We start from the raw sequence: 21,558 nt of genomic DNA on the forward strand, positions 1-21,558 counted from the left end.
CTTTGGTCTTGCAAACCCAGCGTTAAAGTGTTTTCATCGCTGAAATTTTATGGTTCTGGCATCTTCAGAGGAAGCGAAAGCTTAGTACTCCTTTTATTTGCTGTGAACTTAGTACACAGAGCAGGGGTGACAACGAATCGGTGGTGAAGCGAGAGGCCCCGCTTCGATGGGCGCCGCCATGTTGCCTGAACAAGAGCCGCGTTGGGGCGCACGCCTGTTTGAACCTCGTGCGCTTTCTGACTTCAAACGACGCATACTCGCTAAGCCTAGCAGCTCTGTAAACTCGGAAGCAATCTGAAAATTTGGGGTGTTTTATCGCTAAAATTTTGCGATTCAGACGAGTTAAGATAAAAATAAAGCTTCGCGCGCCTTTAGTTTGGTGTGAACGTGGTGCACAGCGTATCGACACCGACGAATCGGTTGTGGAGCGAGAGGCCCCGCTTCGATGGGCGCCGCCATGTTGCCTGAACGTAGAGCGGCGTTGGGGCGCAAGCTGTTTCGTCAAAACAGCGTTCGCCACTAACGTTAACCCAAGACGCAGGGCGGGTCTTGCGTTTGCGCATGCACACTTCGACGCCCCAAACTTCTTGGGGGCCCCCAAAGCTTGGGGCCCCTATTCTAAAGCTACTATCGGGCGGACGGATGGCGTTAAACGTCTTTCATTTATACGGCGCGCCTCGTCTGTTAAATCATTTCGCCCTTAAGCAAGCACGCTCGTAGTGCGTCGACAGTACAAACACTATCACCCTCCCGCCGAATGCGCTACGCCATTGGTCAGGCGAGGAGGCAGGTTCCAGATGTCTCGAGTCGCTTCTTCTTTGACCGAGCTTCGCCGCTTCCGAGCGAAGAAGCGTAGACGGGATCTCTCAGCGCGAACTAGGCTAAGCGCTCCCATCGGGTCGGTCATGTGTAGATTTCTCTCGATCGTTCTCAGTCCTTCCATAGCGTGCGCGCGCGCGTTTCTCCTCGTGCCACATTGGCTCCCGAATCTGGCCGAATTTTGTGACAACCGCCTTACCACGCACCTTCTGTTAAAAAAGAAGAAACACGTGGTGTTGTTAGGTTTGAGACACGCTGTGATGTTCTTAGCAGATTAATGGTGGAGTATTGTAAAAAAATTATGGAAAAAAATCGGTGCCAATAGTCATTTCTCCTGCAAAAAAAAGGCGGCTGAGAAAAAGACTCTGAATTACATGAAGTCAGTTAAGCGAGGTACGGAAAGGAGAATGATAAGTTTCATTAAATGCTTCACAATGACAAGCTTAAACAAGACCCAAAGAGGGCAGCAAGGTTTGCAGAGCACACTGCCAACTGCCATTACGAGTGTCATTGCAGATGATTCTTGCCGCACAGTTCTGAACTGCACAAATTATTTCCTATAACTGCCATACTTAGTGATTGAAAATGTTCTCGAACATGGTCTCGACTTTTTTTTATTTCAATAAAAAGATTGTCCTCCAAAACGGCATAGATGGGCTGTGTGGCACATAGGAACCTCATTTCTTGAGTTGGTCGGACTTCACACGCTATGCAAGAGTGAAAGGAGTCATAATCTGGAGTCGTTCTTGCGGCGTCCTGGGGCTGGTCAACCAGGTACTTCCATATGAGACCGAATCTGATAAAAAAAAAAGCATTTGTTCCGAGCGGCTGCCTTTTATAGCCGAGTATATGATGTTTGAATTCAAGCTTGCTATTATGTTTTACAAATTAGTAGTTGTCAATTACTTATATACCATTAAAATGCGCTTTCTAAGCTCTTCTGGCTGCTCTATATATATTTGTTCTACTCAACTGTCAGTGTTGATGCAGCTTTTCTTCATGGGTGCGTCCTTCATTTCTTTCATCCCCTTAAGTACCTGCGGCTCCGCTTCGACAACAAGGTCGGCATCACCGCCTGCGTCTTCTACTTTGTGCTGAGCGTAAGTGAAGAACCTTATATTTTTCTGTTCTCATAAGTGAACCACACCAGAGAAGAGACTAAAGCAAACAGAAAATTTCGTTCAGCGACATTCAGTTTTGCCAAAACGTTAACTCCATTCACATCCTAGTGAACGTTGCTAGAGTTCTAGCTCTGCGATGCACAGATAGCGGTGTGTGTTCAAATGTTGACATATCAGTTATAACGATAGCAGAAGGTGACTTATTTTCCATTCCAAACTACGCAGTTTTCTCTTCCTGACAGTATCGCTTTGAAAATGTGGACTTTTATGCACGTTCGCAAGAAAGAAAGCTTCAACCGAGCGCTCTGTTTCATTTTAGAATTTAAGAGATATCAGAGCTGTAGTTAGCAGCGTTTGTAGCATTTCTGTGTGCGTGCGAGGGAGCTGCAAATTCAATACTGATCTCAATGCGACGACAAGAAATATTCAAACGAAAATATTCGCGCTGAACTTCGTTTACATCGCATAAAGAAGGCGTACTACTGTTGAAAAGCTTCGCAGCGTGCTGACTATCGCCATCTCATCTAAGCAAAAGTAATTTCTGTATAGCGGTACAGTCCGCAACGAACTCCGCAGTAACTGATGATACGTATACAGAATGTGGCGCTTAGCGTCCCCGGGGATCAAAGTATGTGCTAATCAGTGCCCGGGCCATGAGAGACAACGTATTGGCGGGTTCCAGATTAACTTCGACCACCTGAGGATTTTTAAGGCCCACTCACATCGCACAGCATGCGGGGGAAATTTGTGCTTCACCCCTTCCGAAACGTGGTGGCCACTGCAGGAATTCCATCCTGCCACTTCGGACTAGGCAGTTAAATGGGATAGCCACTGAGCCACCACGGCGGCAGAGTTTACTTTCGGCAATGTTGGCCGTGCGAAAGTTGCCGATCAGAACAATTTGAATGACACGGTTTCCAATGACTTGCGTTCAGCAGGTGGGCAACACTGTTCGAGGATGGCAGTTGGCGAAGTAGGGAAACAATCGGTTCACAAAGCGTCTAGCAGTTATCATCATCATCTCACCAGCCTTATGCCTCCGATGAAGTACACAGCCCTGTCCCTCCGCAACTATTCGCAACTAGACGCCAGGATACCTCCACATTGAACAAAGGCGCTGATCAAAAGTATTTAGAAAAGCTTCACCAATACACCAATTCGCTTCCCGCATACGAGATTCTCAAGATAGCTCGGCTTCATTCTCTGCACTCAAAGCTCCAAACCCTAATTAAAGGCATCCATACTGCAGCGCTAAAAGCCCTCAACTTCAATTGAAAACGTTCGAAAGAAGATTGTCTCGTTTGGCCAGGATACTTAAATTAAATCAGAAAAGAACGCCAACCAGAATTAAATTAACACGACGCTTGAGAATCTGGTTCGAAGGAACCGGAATCTATACGGTTCCTTCATCATGTGTAAGCCGCCGCCGTGGCTCAGTGGTTGTGATGCTCGGCTACTGAGCTGAAACGCGGGTTCGATCCCTGCCGCGGTGGTCGCATTTCGACGGAGGCGAAATCGTAGAGGCCCGTGTAGTCTGCGATGACAGTGCTTGTTAACAAACCCCAGGTGGTCCAAATTTCCGGAACCCTTCACTACGGCGTCCCTCATACCCTAAGCCGCTTTTGGACTTTAAACTCTCAAATCATAAACCAGAACATGCATCAGGTGTGGCTGTCGGCGAGTTTCATCTTGACTGTTTATGCCCTCGCATATTTGACCACCGTGTCACTGAACGTAAACGATGGATGTAAGAGGAGGGACGTGTTCTTATGAAGTTGTGAACATACCCTCGCATCTGTTGAACGTGGCATGACTCAAGCAAGAGCCTTCTGCGCGGACACGGCTTGCCCTCCTGCACAATGGTTTCTTCGAAGTCAATTCTGCGGTCAAACGCCTCCCAGGGCTTAGCCACCACGCTTCGGTTCCTCTTCATTTTTCTGACATCAGCTTTGTGCTGCTTCATTCTTTCGGGGAAATAATTGGTTTCGCCAACGTAGGACGCCCAGAACTCCGAGCAGGGGACTTTATATACCACTCATTGGGGCCTTTTGTTTAGTGTGACAGTCTTTTCGACTAGGAAGGAGGCGTGCGATGGTCGAAGGCGGCTTGTGTGTTGTTTCCAGTTTATTTATTTATTTATTTATTTATTTATTTATTTATTTATTTATTTATTTATTTATTTATTTATTTATTTATTTATTTATTTATTTATTTATTTATTTATTTATTTATTTATTTATTTATTTATTTATTTATTTATTTATTTATTTATTTATTTATTTATTAGTTACCTGCATCGCCCCGCAGAGCATTACAGCAGGGCGGTACAGACTTAATTATAGGTATACAAGAATTATTGCAGTGCATGGAAAAATGCTTCATTAGATGTAATACATACAACGCTCGATGGCAAACTGTTCCAGTCCCGAACAGTTCTAACAAAAACAGAATAACGCAAGACGCCACCCTTGCAAGAAAATTCACTTACGCTGCTTTCTTTTCGAGAATACCGGCCAAGATTTCGCTGATGACTTTTACTTATGGAATGCATGTGAGCAGGAAAGCGTAAAAATAGAAAAAAAAATGTGGTCCGTTGCATAATTGATTGCCAACTTTCACGCAAACTAAAAAAAGTAATATGCAGAAGTTTGTTTTTTTTTTGTTAGCATTTGGTTCATTCTTAATTGATCTTCCTTGACAACATACCCAAAGGTCATATGAGTTCCAGTCACTCTCCTAACTTCTGGGGTACTTTTCATATTGTTCACTGCAGCAAACTCTGGGCGCTGTCGGTATCTACAGTGCCGCCATTGGGATCTCAACGAGTAAGTATTCCTCTTCAGTAATTTCTTTTCTTTCAGTTCCATAGAAAGTTCGCACAGACGGTATTTATTTGTGCGCATACTGCTGAAGTGGTACGAACCAAATGACCCAAACGGCGGTATATCGCGGCTCACGCGTTGGGTTCATGTATGAAGTAGAAAACACCCCAGAACCTTCCTGCTAATTATGTTCCTGGTGTCTTTGTGAAGGATATGTAGCTTTCTCTTGACTTACGTGAGCAGTTTTAAACGCCTCAATTTTAGAAGCATACCGTTCAACTGACTGATTTCACGGGTGAGTTCCTACAGTGTATTTAAAAATGTGTTTCAGGATGTTTTTAAAATTATGAGCAGCATATCAAAGCCTGTTTCTGCTGCATGTATGTTCTGCACCAGATGGGCAAAAAGTGAGGGGTCGGTGGCCGTTTTCAATCTCCTGTTAGAAACTGTTAGTAAACCGGTTAGTAAATTCGGTCACTGCACCTAGCGTACACGTTTATAGTGGAAACTTAAAGGCACTTGTATTTAACGCCACTTCAGTTTTGCAGAAGTCGCGGCCTCGCCCTCGTCTTGAGGTATTCAACACTAAATTTCGAGCTCAATCCACGTAGTTACGGACAAAAGGCGGTGAAGGTAAAATAACTTCGCTCTGCTGTGCCGCAGCTGTTCGCTTCGTCTGCTAACGGCGCCAGGCAACAGGTGCAGCTAAGAACTGTTCACCTTTCATATTCCGCCAACGACATTTAAGAGACGCCATATGCAACTGCAGCGTCACACTAGGGAGTAATTTTGAGCCTTTTGTCGCCGACTTAAAGCAGTAATTGCGCGCATTGGGCTACACATTTCGAGGCTATTAATTTTGTAACGCAAGCTCCTAGAAGAGTTTTGCCAAATGAAATAGACTGGAAATACAATCACTCGTAAGCTTTCAGCATAAATATGCTGGAAACAGCGTGTCTAAAAAGCTTATTATAAAGTTTGGCTAATCGAGGAACTGACAACGGCAATGGTCTTCTCATTTGGTGCCCGTCTAGTAGCAAAACCCAGGGACAAAGCAAGAACAGGCTTTCGTTTGTTGCTAATCGGTTCTCTTTTGAATATTCCTGAATAGGCAACTTTAAACAGACTTTATTTGAGTGTAAGGGAAGAGGGAAATGTAAACGTAGAAAAAAATTGAAGTTGAACGCTCTTCACACTTCACTGTTGCTGCGTTTAGCTTGGTGCTGCTTCCACAACTCTTCCAACTTTTTTTTGTATTCGTGGCATCGTGAAATCCGTGTCAATACAGTACTACTAAAGCTTCAGAAAACTGAACCCATAGACTTCCCGCTATGTGTCCGTCAAAGGAAATACATTCTGCGACAAGGAGTTTTCAGTTGTCTTGGTGACGCAGTGAATCTACTGCATTCCGTGCACGAGATTCTGCTGGTCTATGAAGAATTTTGAAATAGTATAGCTCTGATAATAGCAGCCCCTAGTGCCCATTCACGATGGAGAAAAATATCTTAAGGCAAATTGGTATTTGCTGCTGTTTTATCTTTTTACTGGGAGTTTTGTTCATAAGCGCGCAATTTTTGTAATAGAAGCGCTCGCATCTGACAGAAAAGTATTCAATATTCTTGACCAATTGTGTACTGACGCAAATGTAAATGCGCTTCTGAACGTGCAAATGCTTGTGTACTGCAAAAAAAAAAAAAACGCTGCTTACAACCCTTGTGTAACACGATATTCAACGAGAGCTATGCAAGACTTCTAGGCCCATTGCAGGGTAAATACGTTATCTACGGAAAGTACGACGTACGGCAAAGGCAGCTATTCAGGCACGGCAGCGACTGCAACAGGTGCATACCAAACAATTGTGAACAAAAGCATTTTTTGGTGGGAAACAGTTTACGAATGCAACTTTTTTATGCAACGTAAGATTTTAGTATAACAATGAATATGCCCACATACCACCCAACGGCGGTCTTGATTTTTTTGTTATTAACGTTTTTGCTATCGCCAAAAGTGTTCCCCGCGGGTTTTATACAGCAGCCTTACTTGCTCGCTACAATCGATGGAAATACGTTAAAAGAAAGATTATATTACACATGAAAACAATGTACAATTACCTTCAAAACTGCGGCAGCCCCTCAGTGGCCCGAGAGCGCGCGAGAGCGCGCGAGAGCCAACTAACTTCTTCCTCTTCTAGTGCATGCATTACTTCGGTCTCTTCGAATGCATGTATCAATATTTCCATAAGAGTATCATACAATTTTTCAATATTCAGAATTTTCGTCAAAGAATGTCTGACATACACCGTATTAACTGCACTAGCCCTGCGGCTGCGTTAGCCCTAAATTCGGCAAGAGCTGCTAGTGTCCTCTCTGCTCTTCTCTTCTGCTTCGTGTTACGTTAACGACGCCATAGAACCGGAAAACACGTTCGTAAGAGCTGACGATGTAAAGGGATATAATAAGGCACGCTGTGAGGAGCGATGCATTTCTTGAATGTAAGAAGAGGAACGGTTTCTAACCCTAAAGTTCCCTCCCGGCACCTGTCTACGTAGTCTTGCTTTCTCGGCCAACAAGCGCCCTTGATTTTTATACACTTATCTAATGTCCTGTGCTCGAATAGGATGCAGTCACAAATAAATAAACGTGGGTCCTTATCTTTCTTGTTTACTATTTTTGCAGTGTTCCCCGTGGGGCTGCTGTACTCCAACATTGCCATTGGTTTGGCAGGAACAATATACACGGCTCTGGTAAGGGACATTTTGCACTTATGTTGGGCACTTATCGCATTATCGCACCAAAACCAAGCACTCAAAACAGGCTGTTGACCTTAGCCTGGCTTAGTCTGTGTTGGAGTTTCAGAACCGTGCGGCTTGATTTAGGGCACCGCCATGACCTAAGCCGCCGCGGTGGCTGAGTGGTTATGGTGCTCGGCTGCTGACCCGAAAGACGCGGGTTCGATCCCGGCCGCGGCGGCTGAATTTCTTTGGAAGAAATTCGAGGCCCGTGTACTGTGCGATGTCAGTGCACGTTAAAGAACCGCAGGTGGTCGAAATTTCCGGAGCCCTCCACTACGGCGTCTCTCATAGCCTTAGTCGCTTTGGGACGTTAAACCCCATAAACCAAACCAGCCATGACCTAAAACTGGTATCCACTGTAAACGCCATCCACCTGCGCATGAGCTACAAAAATACTTGCATCAGAAAGTGGGTGTTTTTTGAACGTGACGTCTGCTATTAGGTGGTAAAGTAAGCCTGAAAATGAGTGCCATTGCAAGAGGATCCTCAACTAGATAATGGCTTCCCTGAGTCCCGGTGGTAACCAGAATGTCAGGGAGCCGCGAAGATAAGACACGAATTTCTGGCGCGAGCCCTCCGTATCTTACTAAACGATGACCGCCATAGCTGCGAAAAAGATGCACACATGAAACAGAGATTCTTACAGCAGACGTAATGCTCGAGACCCGGTCGCGTTTCCGTTCGGTTAATACTGTCACTTTTTCCCCTTGGCGAATTTATTTATGAACGGAAATGCTGGATACGTTGTTGCTGCGCATTAACGGAATATTGGGCCGCACTGTTCTGCGCAGTGGCCCTCTGCATGGAGGCTGAACAGGACTAAAACACTTGTCCCGCCACCCTTCATGCACATCCTGCTGTTTCGGTTATTGAAGAGTCCGGAGGTCGTTCGTTATAGAAGAATATTGTTAGATTCAGTTCAATACGTATATAACCTGTTAAACTCCACCAAATGATTCTATTTAGCTAGCTGCAAAAGTGGCAGAGCTGTACACATAAGTTGTGATCGCGGAGGTTCGTTTGAGCGTCTCACAAGCGACTGGTCATCAGAGGAGCGGAGACACTTCTCCACCTCAAACTTATGGGGAGAACTTCACCCGCATTCTTGACGGTCGTGGCCGTTAACACTTTTGAGCTAGAAAGAGAGCACAGCTTTCAGCAGGAGAAGTGACAACGGCTTCTTCGCACAACACTGACTCAGCGTAGATATCCCCGTTGCTGGGGCCTTTTATGCGAAGCATACTAGCCGCACAACCGAGCACTTCCTTGCTGCGCCGCGCGCGGCCGCGTAGCTACCACTTGACCTACATCGGCGCAGCACGTGATATGACGTCACAACAGCTGTGAAAGCTGGGGCTCAACTCGTGCGCTCGCTTGCGGACGCGCAGCCTCCACCGGCGGCCTAACTCCCGCTCCTTCCGCTAGGGGCGCTGACGTCACAACAGCTATGAAAGCTGGGGCTCAACTCGTGCGCTCGCTTGCGGACGCGCAGCCTCCACCGGCGACCTAACTCCCGCTCCTTCCGCTAGGGGCGCTGACGTCACAACAGCTGTGAAAGCTGGGGCTCAACTCGTGCGCTCGCTTGCGGACGCGCAGCCTCCGCCGGCGGTATGCTTCGCATCCTAGGCTTAACCATAAGCTAAGCCAGGCCATGACACTGACTCAGCGTAGATATCCCCGTTGCTGGGGCCTTTATTTTTCTCCCCTCTTCAGGGATGCCTTTGTTGTTGTTTTTCACTGTTCCCGACAGGGGCCAAATAGGAGGAGATGGACATTTACACCAGCTTTGGAAGGTACTAATGTGAGGGATAGTTTTATTTTGTCGAGTTAATGCGCACTAACTTACACCATTGACGCGCTATTGGATTCTTGTTTTTTACGTGCAGTATCCGCGTGTCTTAAGTTTCTATGGACGATCAAAAACAAATAAATATTTGTTCTGTCAAGGGCGGACTTCGTAGCGTCGTGTGGGCGGACTGTGTCCAAGCCATGGTGATGCTGTCGATGCCGGCAATCATAATCGCCAAAGTCATCTACGACTCCAGTAGTGCCAGCCCACCACTGAAGCCTTTGAGTGATCTCAACGCCACGGCCTATATTCTACGGTAAGGCCTCCCGTCACATGCACGCTTTATTTTTGCCCTACAGCGACGGTAATCTACTGCACATAGTAGTGAACACGATACCACAATTTAACAGTTCCGTATACTATATTCCGTTTTATACACCAGGTGCAACGCTGTCAAGGCTAACGCTCTTGTTTGCGCTGTCTACATCCGCGATGAAAAAGTAGTGCGCTCCTTGTGCTGAGGGAGAAATAAGTAAATAAATGCTTTGCCTGGAGGCTTTTTACGTGATACATTCGTCATGAGCTTGAATATTTGTGCTCTTATCGCTGACGACACGACCACTGGGCCACAAACCAAGCACGTAGTATTGCCAAGAATTTAGCGCACAATACTAGACTAGAAGAGAGACGACAACAAAAGGCGACAATAACAAAGCACGGCTTTGTGTTTGTGATAGAAACGCTTCTATTTACATTCTCCGCTTGCAATAGAGCTTCAGTTGTTAGTAGCGCTCTTGTAGTCATCTCTCTTCTAGTCCCGTCTTGTCGGCTAAATTCTTGCCAACGAAAAACGAAATAGTCCAGCTTCATGCACTGACGAAGCGCGGAGTAACATGCCTCCCTTTATTTTTATTTTTTTTTCATTCGGACCACTTCCGTACATCACAGCATTGCACCGGAGGTATGAAACGGAGTATAGGGACCAGCCACGCCATGTCATTGAACGTGGACTCCTAAGCTGCGCTACAATCGGTGATTCCGCTCACGTTCAAATCCTCTATGCACGGAGAGCACTGGACGTCCTTCCTGCGTGCTGCTCTAAAGAAATGATGCTTTCCTGAACCACTAATACGTGTCACGAAGCGGCGTTCTCACAGAACGCAACTCACAGCGCCGCTTTACAAGGCCAGAGTATCTAGTTCGTTATTGTACAACGAGTCAGTGACCCGTAAGTGATTCTTTCCGGCGCAGTCAGCATCGTTTCCTGCACATTTAATAGGGAACCATGCCCCCCCGGCGAGGGATTATTGGTTATGCTATCGGCAGTGTAGGAGAAGATAAGCCTTATAGAAATGGTCTACAGACAGCCTATAGACTTCTTATGGACTCTATTACCTTCCTATAGATATTTCTTTTTGTATATTTAGTCTATACACTGTCTATAGACAAAAGTCTACTAAAAGTGCATAACTCTATAGATTGCCTATGGACTGTCTATATCATTCGTATATCCTGTAGACTGTTCTCTAGGATTTGTCTATAGAGAGTTTATAGACTTTATAGACAGATGTCTATGGACAGTCTATAGACTGTCTAAAATTTTCTAGGGGAAGACACGCTGGCCTCATCTGCCACCGTAGTGACTTGCTTATGTCGCCCACGGCACGGTTCAGTCGAAAGCGTCATTTCTTTTTCTTTTTTTTTTCAGCGATAGCGGTTAGCAGACTATAGCTAGCAGACTATAGTTAGCAGCAGATTATGGACTGAGATTAGAAGGAAGGAAGCGAACAGATCAATGGTGCTGCTCTGTGTAGCGATCAAGACTGCAAACAGTTAGTTTTCTTTCGCGTGGTACGGCGCGCCACGGTGAGGAAACGGCACTTGCGAGCTACGCAGGCAGGTCATGCCTCATGAGCCGTAACAGAGGCGAAGCAACGTCGCATGCGGCAATGTCTGCCTCCCGAACAACACACAGTGCACAAATGCGGACAGTGGTATAGCTATCGCAGAATTTCGCGCATTAGGCCACGATTGTAAAGGTTAAATTTTTGGGGTACAACGCACGCAGGACTTCCTGCCATTTCTGAGCGTCTTTTTATCGATAATCTTGATTCATATTGCAGCGAAGAAGCACACACACACAGAGAAGGAACACGCACAAAAAAAAACGGACGAACGCTGTTTTTTGCGTGTTCCTTCTCTGTGTGTGTGTGCTAGCTTCGCTGCAATATGAATCAAGAATCTTGCCAACTTGCCCAAAAACGTGTTTTACTCAAGTTTTTATCGAAAAAAATGTAAAGTAATGCCGACATTTCTCAGGGACAGTTGGTAATCATACACTGTCCTAACTTCTGATAGTCTAGCGCGACGATCCTCTCAAAAGAATAATGACATTGACGCTCTTATCAGCGAATCGGTTTTTTCTCATTTAAACATGCTGCATACAGTTCGATCGGCGCTTCATGCCACCTTATTTCTGTATAGCTTAGACTCATTTTCATGTGATCTCCCGAGCTACGTCACCGCAGTGGCTTGATACATAGTTGCTGGTCTAGTTAGGTATGTCTGGATTATCTTACTGCATGTAATGCGGTAAGGTGTTCTTTTGATGCTGTAAGGCACCTTCCTTGCTGTTTTTGTAGCGCTTACCTCACAGCGCTGCTACAGAAGCTCCTTTGTTTTGCAGTGATATATTCTTCCTCGTTTACCACTTCCCCTTCGTACTCCATTCTTCTACGTTCGCCTTGGAAATGTGTAACCTAGTTCCCTGCCTCCTTATCAGATCTGGTGTTTCACATTATTCGAATACAGATTTTTTTTTTGAAAGGCCGTGAGAGATACGGCAATCAAAGCTAATGCAGTTCCAAATATTGAAGGTTAAAAATACGCATTGCAAAGCACGTTCAGTTCACTTTTCTGCCTCGCATATTTATAAAATGCGGTCACTGCGCGTAGTCTTGTCGCCGAAATCACTTTAACTCTTTTTCATTTATAATATACACAAATGAGTACAATATACACAAACGAGGAAAGGGGGAATGCGTATGGAAGCCAAGTATTCCTAGGAAATGATAGCCGGATGTACAATGCATAAGATAAAAGTAGAACATAAAATAAACAAGGAAAAATAGAAAGCAAGAGGCTGGAAGGAGACTTAGGGAAGAATCAATTACATACATACAGGGTCTGTTCTGAAAGTAGTAGGACTCATTTTTTAAAATAAAATTTATTCATGAGAATAACACAAAAGATTAGAATTTTTCAATGTAGCACCCTTCCGCACCTACACACTGCTGCCAATGAGTTTTCCAGTTTTCGTACGCCTCCACGAACGCCTCGACCGGAATGCTGTTTAGCTCCCTCGTCACGGCCTGCTGAACCGCCTCTACCGATCCGTGATGTTTCCCCCTGAGCGTCGATTTTATTCTCAGGAACAGAAAAAAAGTCTGGCGGGGCCAAGTCGGGGCTTTGGGGGGGCTGAGGCAGCGTTACCGCCATGTGCTAGGCAAAAATTCGCGGTCCTCATTCACATGATGTAGGACATCCTGGCAGATCGCTTTCCGGTTGGCCTTTTGCTCCTCTGACAACACTCCCGGCACCAACTTTGTGCACACTTTCCTTATGGCTAAGTTTTCTGTCACTATCTCAAAAACTTGGGTTTGAGGACTGCTCAAGTCATTAGCAATCATTCTGATACTCATCCTACGATCAATGTTCAGTAAATGTTTCACTTGCTACACATTTTTGTTGGTCTTGCTGGTAGAAGAGCGTACGGAGCGGTAAACGTAGCACTGATTAGACCACTAGTTTTGTTTGGTTTATTGGTTTATTGGGGTTTAACGTCCCGAAGCAACTCAGGCTGAGGGACGCCGTATTGAAGGGCTCCGGAAATTTCGACCGCCTGGGGTTCCTTGACGTGCACAGACATCGCACAGTACACGACCCTCTAGAATTTCGCCTTCGTCGAAATTCGGCCGCCGCGGCCGTGATCGAACCCGCGTCTTTACTTAAGGATAATTGTGACCTGCTTAATGCACTTGGAGCTCCCAAGGTTGTCGAAATTTGTCTTAACTTTCCACCACTATGAACAGAAGCAGGCAATATTCAGAAATCAGTTTTTTCAGCGAGAGCTGTTAATCGCCTGTCCCTGGGTTTCGCGTCGCAGCACGTCGTAGTTGTCGACGTAACCGGTGGGTGCGCTGCCATGGGAAGCACTCGCAGAGTAGTTACCGTAGAAGCAGGAGGGATGACGAGTGGAGGAATCCGCAAACGGAGGATGGGTACTGTGGAAGGAGAACGGTATGGAGAGAGGATATAAAGGCCCGACTCCAATCCCACTTCCTAGGCGTCGCGCCACGCGCTCGCGCGCTGAGCGCCGCGCCAGGTCAGGCGTCGAGAGAGGCACACATCTCATTCTCTGGGAACTGGCTCTCTCCGCTCGCGTCTGAGTTGATGTTGCTAGAAGCAGTTCGACTGCCAAGAGTGGTGAGAGGTAGTAATCCGCGTAATTAAATGCTTTTAAAACGTGTGGAATGTATTTGGTACGCAAATAATTAAGCACGCCTTTTCACTGTGATGCTGTATCTCAGAACTTGCAAAACCAGCAGCGCCATCGACACTCGCTCACTCTGTGCTCGCCAAATATCTGGCAGGGACAGATCGGAGCGTCGACGTTCGCGCTGTTCGCGTGTGGCGCCGCGCGCATGCGCAGACTGGTTCTGGCTGACGCGCGGGACGCCTGGCGCACGGTGACGCGAGGCGCAAGTGTGTTTGGAATTGCGCCATGAGTTGCGCACCCGACGGGAGGGTCACAGTGGGAGTCGGAGGGTACGGCGAGAGTTATGAGTGCGTAACTAGAGGCTGGTCGCGACGGAGAGATGAGAAAGGATGTCGAGAACGGAGGAAGGTAACTCGGTCAATCTGCGGCAGATGCTGCGAAACGCGACGCCCGAGGAGAGGGTCATCGGTGCCGCCGAGCGCCTGGAGCGGCGGGCTGGGAAGGAGAGCTAGTCGAAAAACGAGTAGGCGTGAAAAATTAAAAAAGAGCGGGCTCTTTCCTCGTTGGCGTTGCATAACCCGCCTCGCAGCGCCGCCCCTCCTCCTCCGCACTAAGAGTGTGTTTGTCGTATTTTCCCGTTTCGATTGTTTACTGGATGTTTCTATTGCACTGATCTGTGCACCTTGTTCGAATTACTCGTAGCGGCGACTTGGGTTTTGTTATAATGTTTGCACTCCTCACTTTGCACCAGAGGAAAATAAATTGGTGTGCAGTTGACCTACTGCTTGCCACCGTCCTAGAAGGGATGCATCCAGCTCTCAAAAAGTCTACATAGAGAATAGTGATGCTGCATCTAGTTTGTTTCGTTCCCGCTGCATAAATTAATTTCTTTTTCCCTCGAATGCCAAATACAACATTTATTCGGCAATTCCTGAACGTGGTAACGTTTTCGCGGTATCAATGTAAGTTCAACGCGGGAAAACCCAAGTCGCCACTACGAATAATTCAAACAAGGTACTCATATCAGTGCAATAGAAATATCCAGTAGAAAGAAAACGGCAAAATACGACGAGCACACTTTAGAGCGGAGGAGGAGGGGCTGCGCTGCGAGGAGGGTTACGCAACGCCAAGAAGGAAAGAACCAAAAAGCGCTCTAAAACAACAAAGATTCGAAGTCGCTCTCATATTCTTTACGTCAACACTGAATCTCGAACGCACATTCTTTACTTCTACACTAAATCTTGCGTTGCGCAGGGTACCGTCTTGTAAATTTTTTCAATACCTTTTTTTTCGTTTCTTCAGGATTCTCTATAGGAACGAATCGCTTTATGGAGAGTTTCGCTCTAGAATAAAATTCGGCATATCAGCTAGGCAGGTTTGTACATTCTATTGAGGCACCGGATCAAAAACTATGTTAGAATCACCGTGAAATATTGAACATACGGAGAATTTTGTCCAGTAGAGTTACATCGTCCTTCGTTGATTAATACACATCTGACGAGAATTCGAAAGAAACTTGATGCGTACATTTGTAAAAGCTTGAGGTATAATGCTTTTGAATGCTTCCCGGTCAGATCGTACTGCGTCCGTACTGCGGTGCACATATTGCTTTCCTTGTTCGCTTTAGGCGCGTCACATTGCGTTCGGCGTTACAGTCACCGTCACATAAGAACGCTAAATATATGGGAAGCTGTTCCCACATCATAGGTGGTCTAACACAATAGGAACGCCCAGAAGAAATCCATATTTACTCTCGTCACTTCCAAAGTGACCCGGAGGGTAATTATATGCAGAGAGTACTTGAATACTACAATATTGTCATTAATAGAATACTACAACAGAGAGAGTACAACATTTTATTAGGTCGTTGTACATGCAAAATGCTGCACCGACAGCCGCTTAACTCATTTCATTCTGAGCTACTGTTTTCTTCCGCCCACAGGACTGACTTCGACCCTACAACCGACGAGAATGTCTGGAGCAGCCTGGTGGGAGGGCTCTCTTACGTCGTGGTGCGCACCGGATTCGACCAGATGGCAGTGCAAAGGTTCCTTGCTGCAAAGACGCTGCGACAAGCGAAAAGGCATGCCCTTTACGCTTTTTCTGTCCCCTCCAGCCTTGCACGGTTGATTATCTGAAGCCGTTCCCCAGCTTGTGTAACCAGAAAGGCAGTGCCCCAGGTGGTTCGGCTAGGAAAAAACTGAAAATTATTCTTCGTGTACTCTTTATTACAGAATAGCGGCCACAGGCGCTGTGTTCGTTGTGTCCTTCTTCGTGTTTGGACAAGTTGCAGCTCTATTCCTCATATACTGGTACAGAGACTGTGACCCTTTCCTCTCCGGTGCTATCGAAAGCTATGACCAGGTAATCTTCGGCCATTATTTCTCTTGCCTTTAGCGCGTCAATGCGTGACTAGAAGCTGGATAGCAAGGTGCGGGTCCGCCATCCTCTATTTCATTTACACAATATCGCAGCCAAAGGACCAAGCAGGACCATTTAAAAATTGCATCACAATTTCTCCGAAACAGTCTAGGTTAACGAAACTTTGTCAAAGACACAATTATTGTTTGAGATCACGAACCGACGTAAACGCGCAAGGTCACGACCATCATAATCAGTATCCTAACTCCTTCCATTACAGAAGTTAGGTCCCTCCTATATCCTTCCAATTAACCGAGCTGCGGCCACTTTATTCTCGCAAGCTTCGTAATCTCATCCATCCACCTGATTTTCCCGCCCCTTGCTAGGCTTGTATTTTCTTGGAATACACTGCGTTGCCCTTAATGACCATTGTCATGGCATTACATGAACTTGTTCGTTTATTCTTCTTGATTTAGACTAGTATATGATTCATTTGCGCTTGGTCTCAGACCTACTCAGCTTTGTTCATGTCTCTTAGCATAGCCGTTTGAGTTGTACTCGGCTTAAGTTTGACCTTTTCGATAGCCTCCACGTTTCTGTCACTTGCGTTAGCACTGTTAATATAGTACAGGGTGTTTCGCCTGAGACTATATACAATTTTCAAAAATAGGCTTTTTAAGTTAGAAGATTGTTTTTCGGCATAGCATTGTCACCGGTGTAGCGCATCAGAATACAGCTAAGGCATGCTAACTACCATGCTGCTTAACTAATATTTTAATTTTTAACGGTTACAGTTAGGCTCCTTATTTATTAAAACGTCTGTAGCCAATCGCAAGTAATACCTATGTCAGTTTTTCGAATTTCTATAACGCAGGTACCCTCGTGGCTGGGGCCCAGCAAATTTAGGTCATTTCGACGAGTTACATGCACTGGAGAGGTTGCTTTGCCTGCAAGCTTCTAGGAAGCGCACGTATTTTGGCGCGATGTCGCCAGAGTTTGCTGGGCCACAGCGCCAAGGGTTACCGTGTTTTCGAAATTCTATAAACAGATACGGATATTACTTACGGTGGTCTACACACGTCTCAATAATTAAAAACCCTAAGAGTAATGGTTAAAATTTGACTAGTCAATATTAGTTAAACAACCTGCTAGTTACCATGTCTTAGGTGCATTCTGATGCCCTATATCACTGATAATACTATGCCGAAAAAAGAAGTTTTCTAACTAAAAAGCATATTTTTTTAAAATTGTGTCAAGTCTTAAGTGACACACCCTGTATATACGGGGTGTTTCAACAGGGTTTTTCACCAGATACACTAAAATCGTTGAAGCTTTTTATGCCTTTGCATTGAGCAGTGCCTTTCATGTGATGCGTTTTCTGTTGCGTTCAAACATCCTTTCCGCATGCTTGTAGTGTGCCCGTTTCAGCCTTCGAGCGCGGTGGTTTTTGTGCGTCTGGTAGGCTCGTTGCGTGCATAAAATGTATATAAATATGCTTGTGCGAACGCTAGCGTCCTCATTACTTGCATCCGCCAGACGGGTATCACCTGCAAACGCGCGACACAGTTTAAAATTAAGTACAATTAAAACCAATGCTTGCGCCGAGACCCAGGTTACTGGCGATGATTATAAGAAAACATGTCGTATGTGGTACGTCATCTATGGGTGCGTACAAGTGAAGTAACGAAACAAGTGGATTAGGTTTCTTTACTGAGAACCTATCTTGTGTTGTTTCTCCATCATGGAGTATAGAAATCATAGAACAGCACACATTTATTCCAGAAGTGACGTTATGTAAACGTAGCACTGATTAGACCACTAGTTTTGGTTTGGTTTACTGGGGCTTAACGTCCCAAAGCAACTCAGGCTATGAGAGACGCCGTAGTGAAGGTCTCCGGAAATTTCGACCACCTGGGGTTCTTTAACGTGCACTGACATCGCACAGCACACGGGCACCTGGAATTTCGCCTTCATCGAAATTCAGCCACCGCGGCTGGGATCGAATCCCCTTTTTGCGGTCACTTGCTGTAGAGACAATTGAATCGAAACCTTATATAAAAGAGACGAAGCAAATTGGCGATGGCATCTGAACTGCTTTGAAAGCAGCTCAGTCTAGTGTAATTGGCAGAGACATCGACGGAAGACAGTGTGCTGTTAACGTGCTTTGATTAACATGAGGAAAGATAGAAACCACCAAGAATGTACAATCTTAACATTTTAATTCACGTGTCCAATTAGAGAGCGACCACCAACAGCATGGAAGCTCCTTTCGTTCCAGATTGTTCCATATTTCATGAAAGAAAGGCTTCTCGACGTGACGATGATGCGGGGCTTGTTCCTGGCTGGCCTCCTTAGCGCATCTACAAGGTAAGACGCTACAATTCCCACGACCCTCTTCCACTATAATAATAGTCCTGATTAATGTGTCATGCTCGGCATATTGCGTCAGGATAGGTGGCGAACATTACAAAAGCTTTTCTTTGTTTTGTATCTTCCTGCTCTGCGTCTGCCCCTGTGCTGAGCGTGAAAGTGAACCGCCTTCACTCGGAATCCCGCGCGAGGTCTTTAGTGCCGCAGTGTTCAAGGCGTATAGGTTGATACACCAAGCCTTTGTGCTGCGATGCTGCTTGGACCACGAAGTCTCGCTTTTTTTAAGTTTGTTTATTTAGCATGAAGAATGAAGTACGAAAATAGCTCTGAAAAACTGCTTGTCATGAGGGTACTACGTTTTACAGCGCTAGCTCTTGTTTACTCGTCGCTCAAAAAATGTGGTGATGGCGCCGTCCGCACAGCCAGCTACCGGGCATCCTCAGGGCGGTGGGTGTCCCTGCGTGCATTGACTCACCAGCTGCGCCCAGGGGTAGCCCACCAGCCACCAGTACCTCTCTCACCTGAAAGCAGCTCTCGAATACGATCCTAATGCTCTCAGGCCTCCGCTTCTGCAGTCGAGCGGTTAAAGCCTCGACGCTAATATATCAACTCTAACATGTTTCAATCCATTTGCGCTCACGAAGAGGAACGCGATGAATATCAGAGCTGATTATTTATCCTGTAAGGTCAGCAAGAAGATTCAAGATGATGAAGATGAGCTTCCATGATTGCCGCTGATGTGTCACGGCCCTGTGGGAATGTCCAGTGAGGCGCAGTTTGCATACCCAACCGGTGAAAATGCATCTCTCTGCACACACTAGTTAAAAATAACCTCCCACCTCGATTCCAACCCTCACAAGCAAAAACCGTTCCACCTGCTCTCACCGGCAGATATTAAGGGTCTAAAAGAACGAAAATTTTGCTTGCGTATTTTCTGCTTTACACAGATGAGTTACATATTAGTATACTTGGATGGCACCGTAGTATTTCTCTATGAACGCTAGGTAATATGTGATTTGATTTCTTCTTGATGTTATTCTCAGTTTCGGTTTCAACAACGGCTTGATGGCTGTGACGTCAAAGGTGGCTTTATGGCACATGATTACGAAAACTGCAATATAATATCTGACAAGTAGTTCGTTGTCATTCCTTTCCTTAGCGAGGCTGGCATAAGCTCTGTAGTGAATTTAAATCTACGCATCAGCGATTATACTGCATGTTTTATGCGTTACGCTACGTACAGAACCAAGATAGTCCCCAACCAGTCCACTTGTGTAGGCCGCCCTAGAGGAGGAGTCTTGCGTAACGCGGCTGTACTGGATTACTTCAGGGGTTCCCCTCTGGGTTGCGAAAGCAGCTAATATTGTACTTCAAAAATGCAGCTGCGACATAGGAACGCAGCAACTCCCGCCTAGCATCATATAGCGATTGCCAGGCGGATAAGCTGCCCATTAGAGCACCACTGCGAAGCTTTATTAGGGCATCCACTCTAATAAATCATCGGTTTATTTTTGTGGGGGTTTAACGTCCCAAAGCGACTCAGGCTATGAGGGACGCCGTACTGAAGGGCTGCGGATAAATTCTACTACCTGGGGTTCTTTAACGTGCACTGATATTGCGCAATACACGGACCTCTAGAATTTCGCCTCTATTGAAATTCAACCGCCGCGGCCGGCATCGAACCTGCGTCTTTCGGGTCAGAATCGGAGCACCGTAACCACTGAGCCACCCCTGCGGCATTCTAATAAATAAAATTTTTATGCCACTATTTCTTTGCGATCGCAAGTCAGCTATTGATGAAATATTCTCGTTGCAAGCTCGTAAAATTTGTGCGATTTTTTTCACTGCATACTAAACAGTCTCATGGTTAGGGAAGAAAAAGGTTGTTCGTTCTTTACAGCCACGATTGAATGAAGGCACATTTTATTGTACGCTATAGTGCGCCGGAGTATACAATTAAGGGGTAGAGCTACATCCGTTTTATTAAGCGAACAGGGCGTCCATTTCCGCGCCTGGACACCCTATAAGCGTCCTGATGGGCTCCAGCCCCCCTATGAGCAGGGGCGAAGAGTAAATTCGCCTGTAGGGTGCAATACAAGCATTTGGTGAGGGAACTACGATTGAAGGTGATGACAGTTCATGTCAGGGTGCTGTTACATGCATGGGATGAAGCATTATTTATCACGTGGGAAGGACCGAGGTTCGGACAGAGGCCAAGGTAGTCCCCAACCAGTCCACTTGTGTCGTCCTCATGCACCAACCGCGCTCCGTACGTAATCGATCACACATCCTGTCCCTCCTCTGTTTCCCATATAAACTGGCGAGGGATGATGCAACAATGGCGCTGATGTAAAGAAAAGCGTCTTGATCATATAGCAAGTTGTTCAGTACACTTGTAGCAGTAACACACCATGCAGTACAAAATCACTTTGATGTTGTTGTGTTATCATCACAGCGTAAATATATTACTCTGCAAGGCAGTAAACCAGCCCTCCAGCGCACTGCCTTGCACAAGCTTGGTATGAGGCCCAAGTTTCGGGAGTGATTTGGCTTACCGAACGATGGCGTTACTTCGTAAAATTGAAAATTGATTTTTGATGAAAGGGAATACGCAGTAACTGTCTCACATATCTCTATGGACACCCGAACCACGCCATAGAGGAAGGGATAAACAGTGGGATCAAAGAAATGGTTTATGGTTTATGAGGATTTAACCTCCCAAAGCGACTCAGGACATAAGGGATGCCATTGAGAAGGGCTCCGGAAAATTCGACCACCTGGGGTTCTTTAACTTGCACTGCCATCGCACAGTACACGGGTCTCTAGAATTTCACCAAAAAAATGCAACCGCCGCGGTTCGATCCCGGCCGCGGCGGTTGAATTTCTTTGGAGGAGAAATGCTAGAGGCCCGTGTACTGTGCGATGTCAGTGCACGTTAAAGAACCCCAGGGGGTCGAAATCTCCGGAGCCCTCCACTACGGCGTCTC

At 46.0% G+C, this 21,558-nt stretch overlaps 1 protein-coding gene across 1 annotated transcript in view; it reads left to right on the plus strand.

Moving 5' to 3' along the window:
- Positions 1-21,558, plus strand: part of LOC149347129 (sodium-coupled monocarboxylate transporter 1-like) — a 51,743-nt gene that overhangs the window by 15,411 nt on the left and 14,774 nt on the right. Inside the window, exons 3-9 of the mRNA XM_089541498.1 lie at positions 1,854-1,919; positions 4,714-4,765; positions 7,438-7,505; positions 9,501-9,658; positions 15,783-15,923; positions 16,075-16,204; positions 18,480-18,568. Coding sequence (XP_089397624.1) covers positions 1,854-1,919; positions 4,714-4,765; positions 7,438-7,505; positions 9,501-9,658; positions 15,783-15,923; positions 16,075-16,204; positions 18,480-18,568 — 704 coding nt within the window. The remainder of the gene's footprint in view (positions 1-1,853; positions 1,920-4,713; positions 4,766-7,437; positions 7,506-9,500; positions 9,659-15,782; positions 15,924-16,074; positions 16,205-18,479; positions 18,569-21,558) is intronic.

The sequence above is a fragment of the Amblyomma mixtum genome, chromosome 4 (assembly GCF_055824585.1).
Source record: "Amblyomma mixtum isolate Tamu chromosome 4, ASM5582458v1, whole genome shotgun sequence".
Classification (NCBI taxonomy): Eukaryota; Metazoa; Arthropoda; class Arachnida; order Ixodida; family Ixodidae; genus Amblyomma; species Amblyomma mixtum.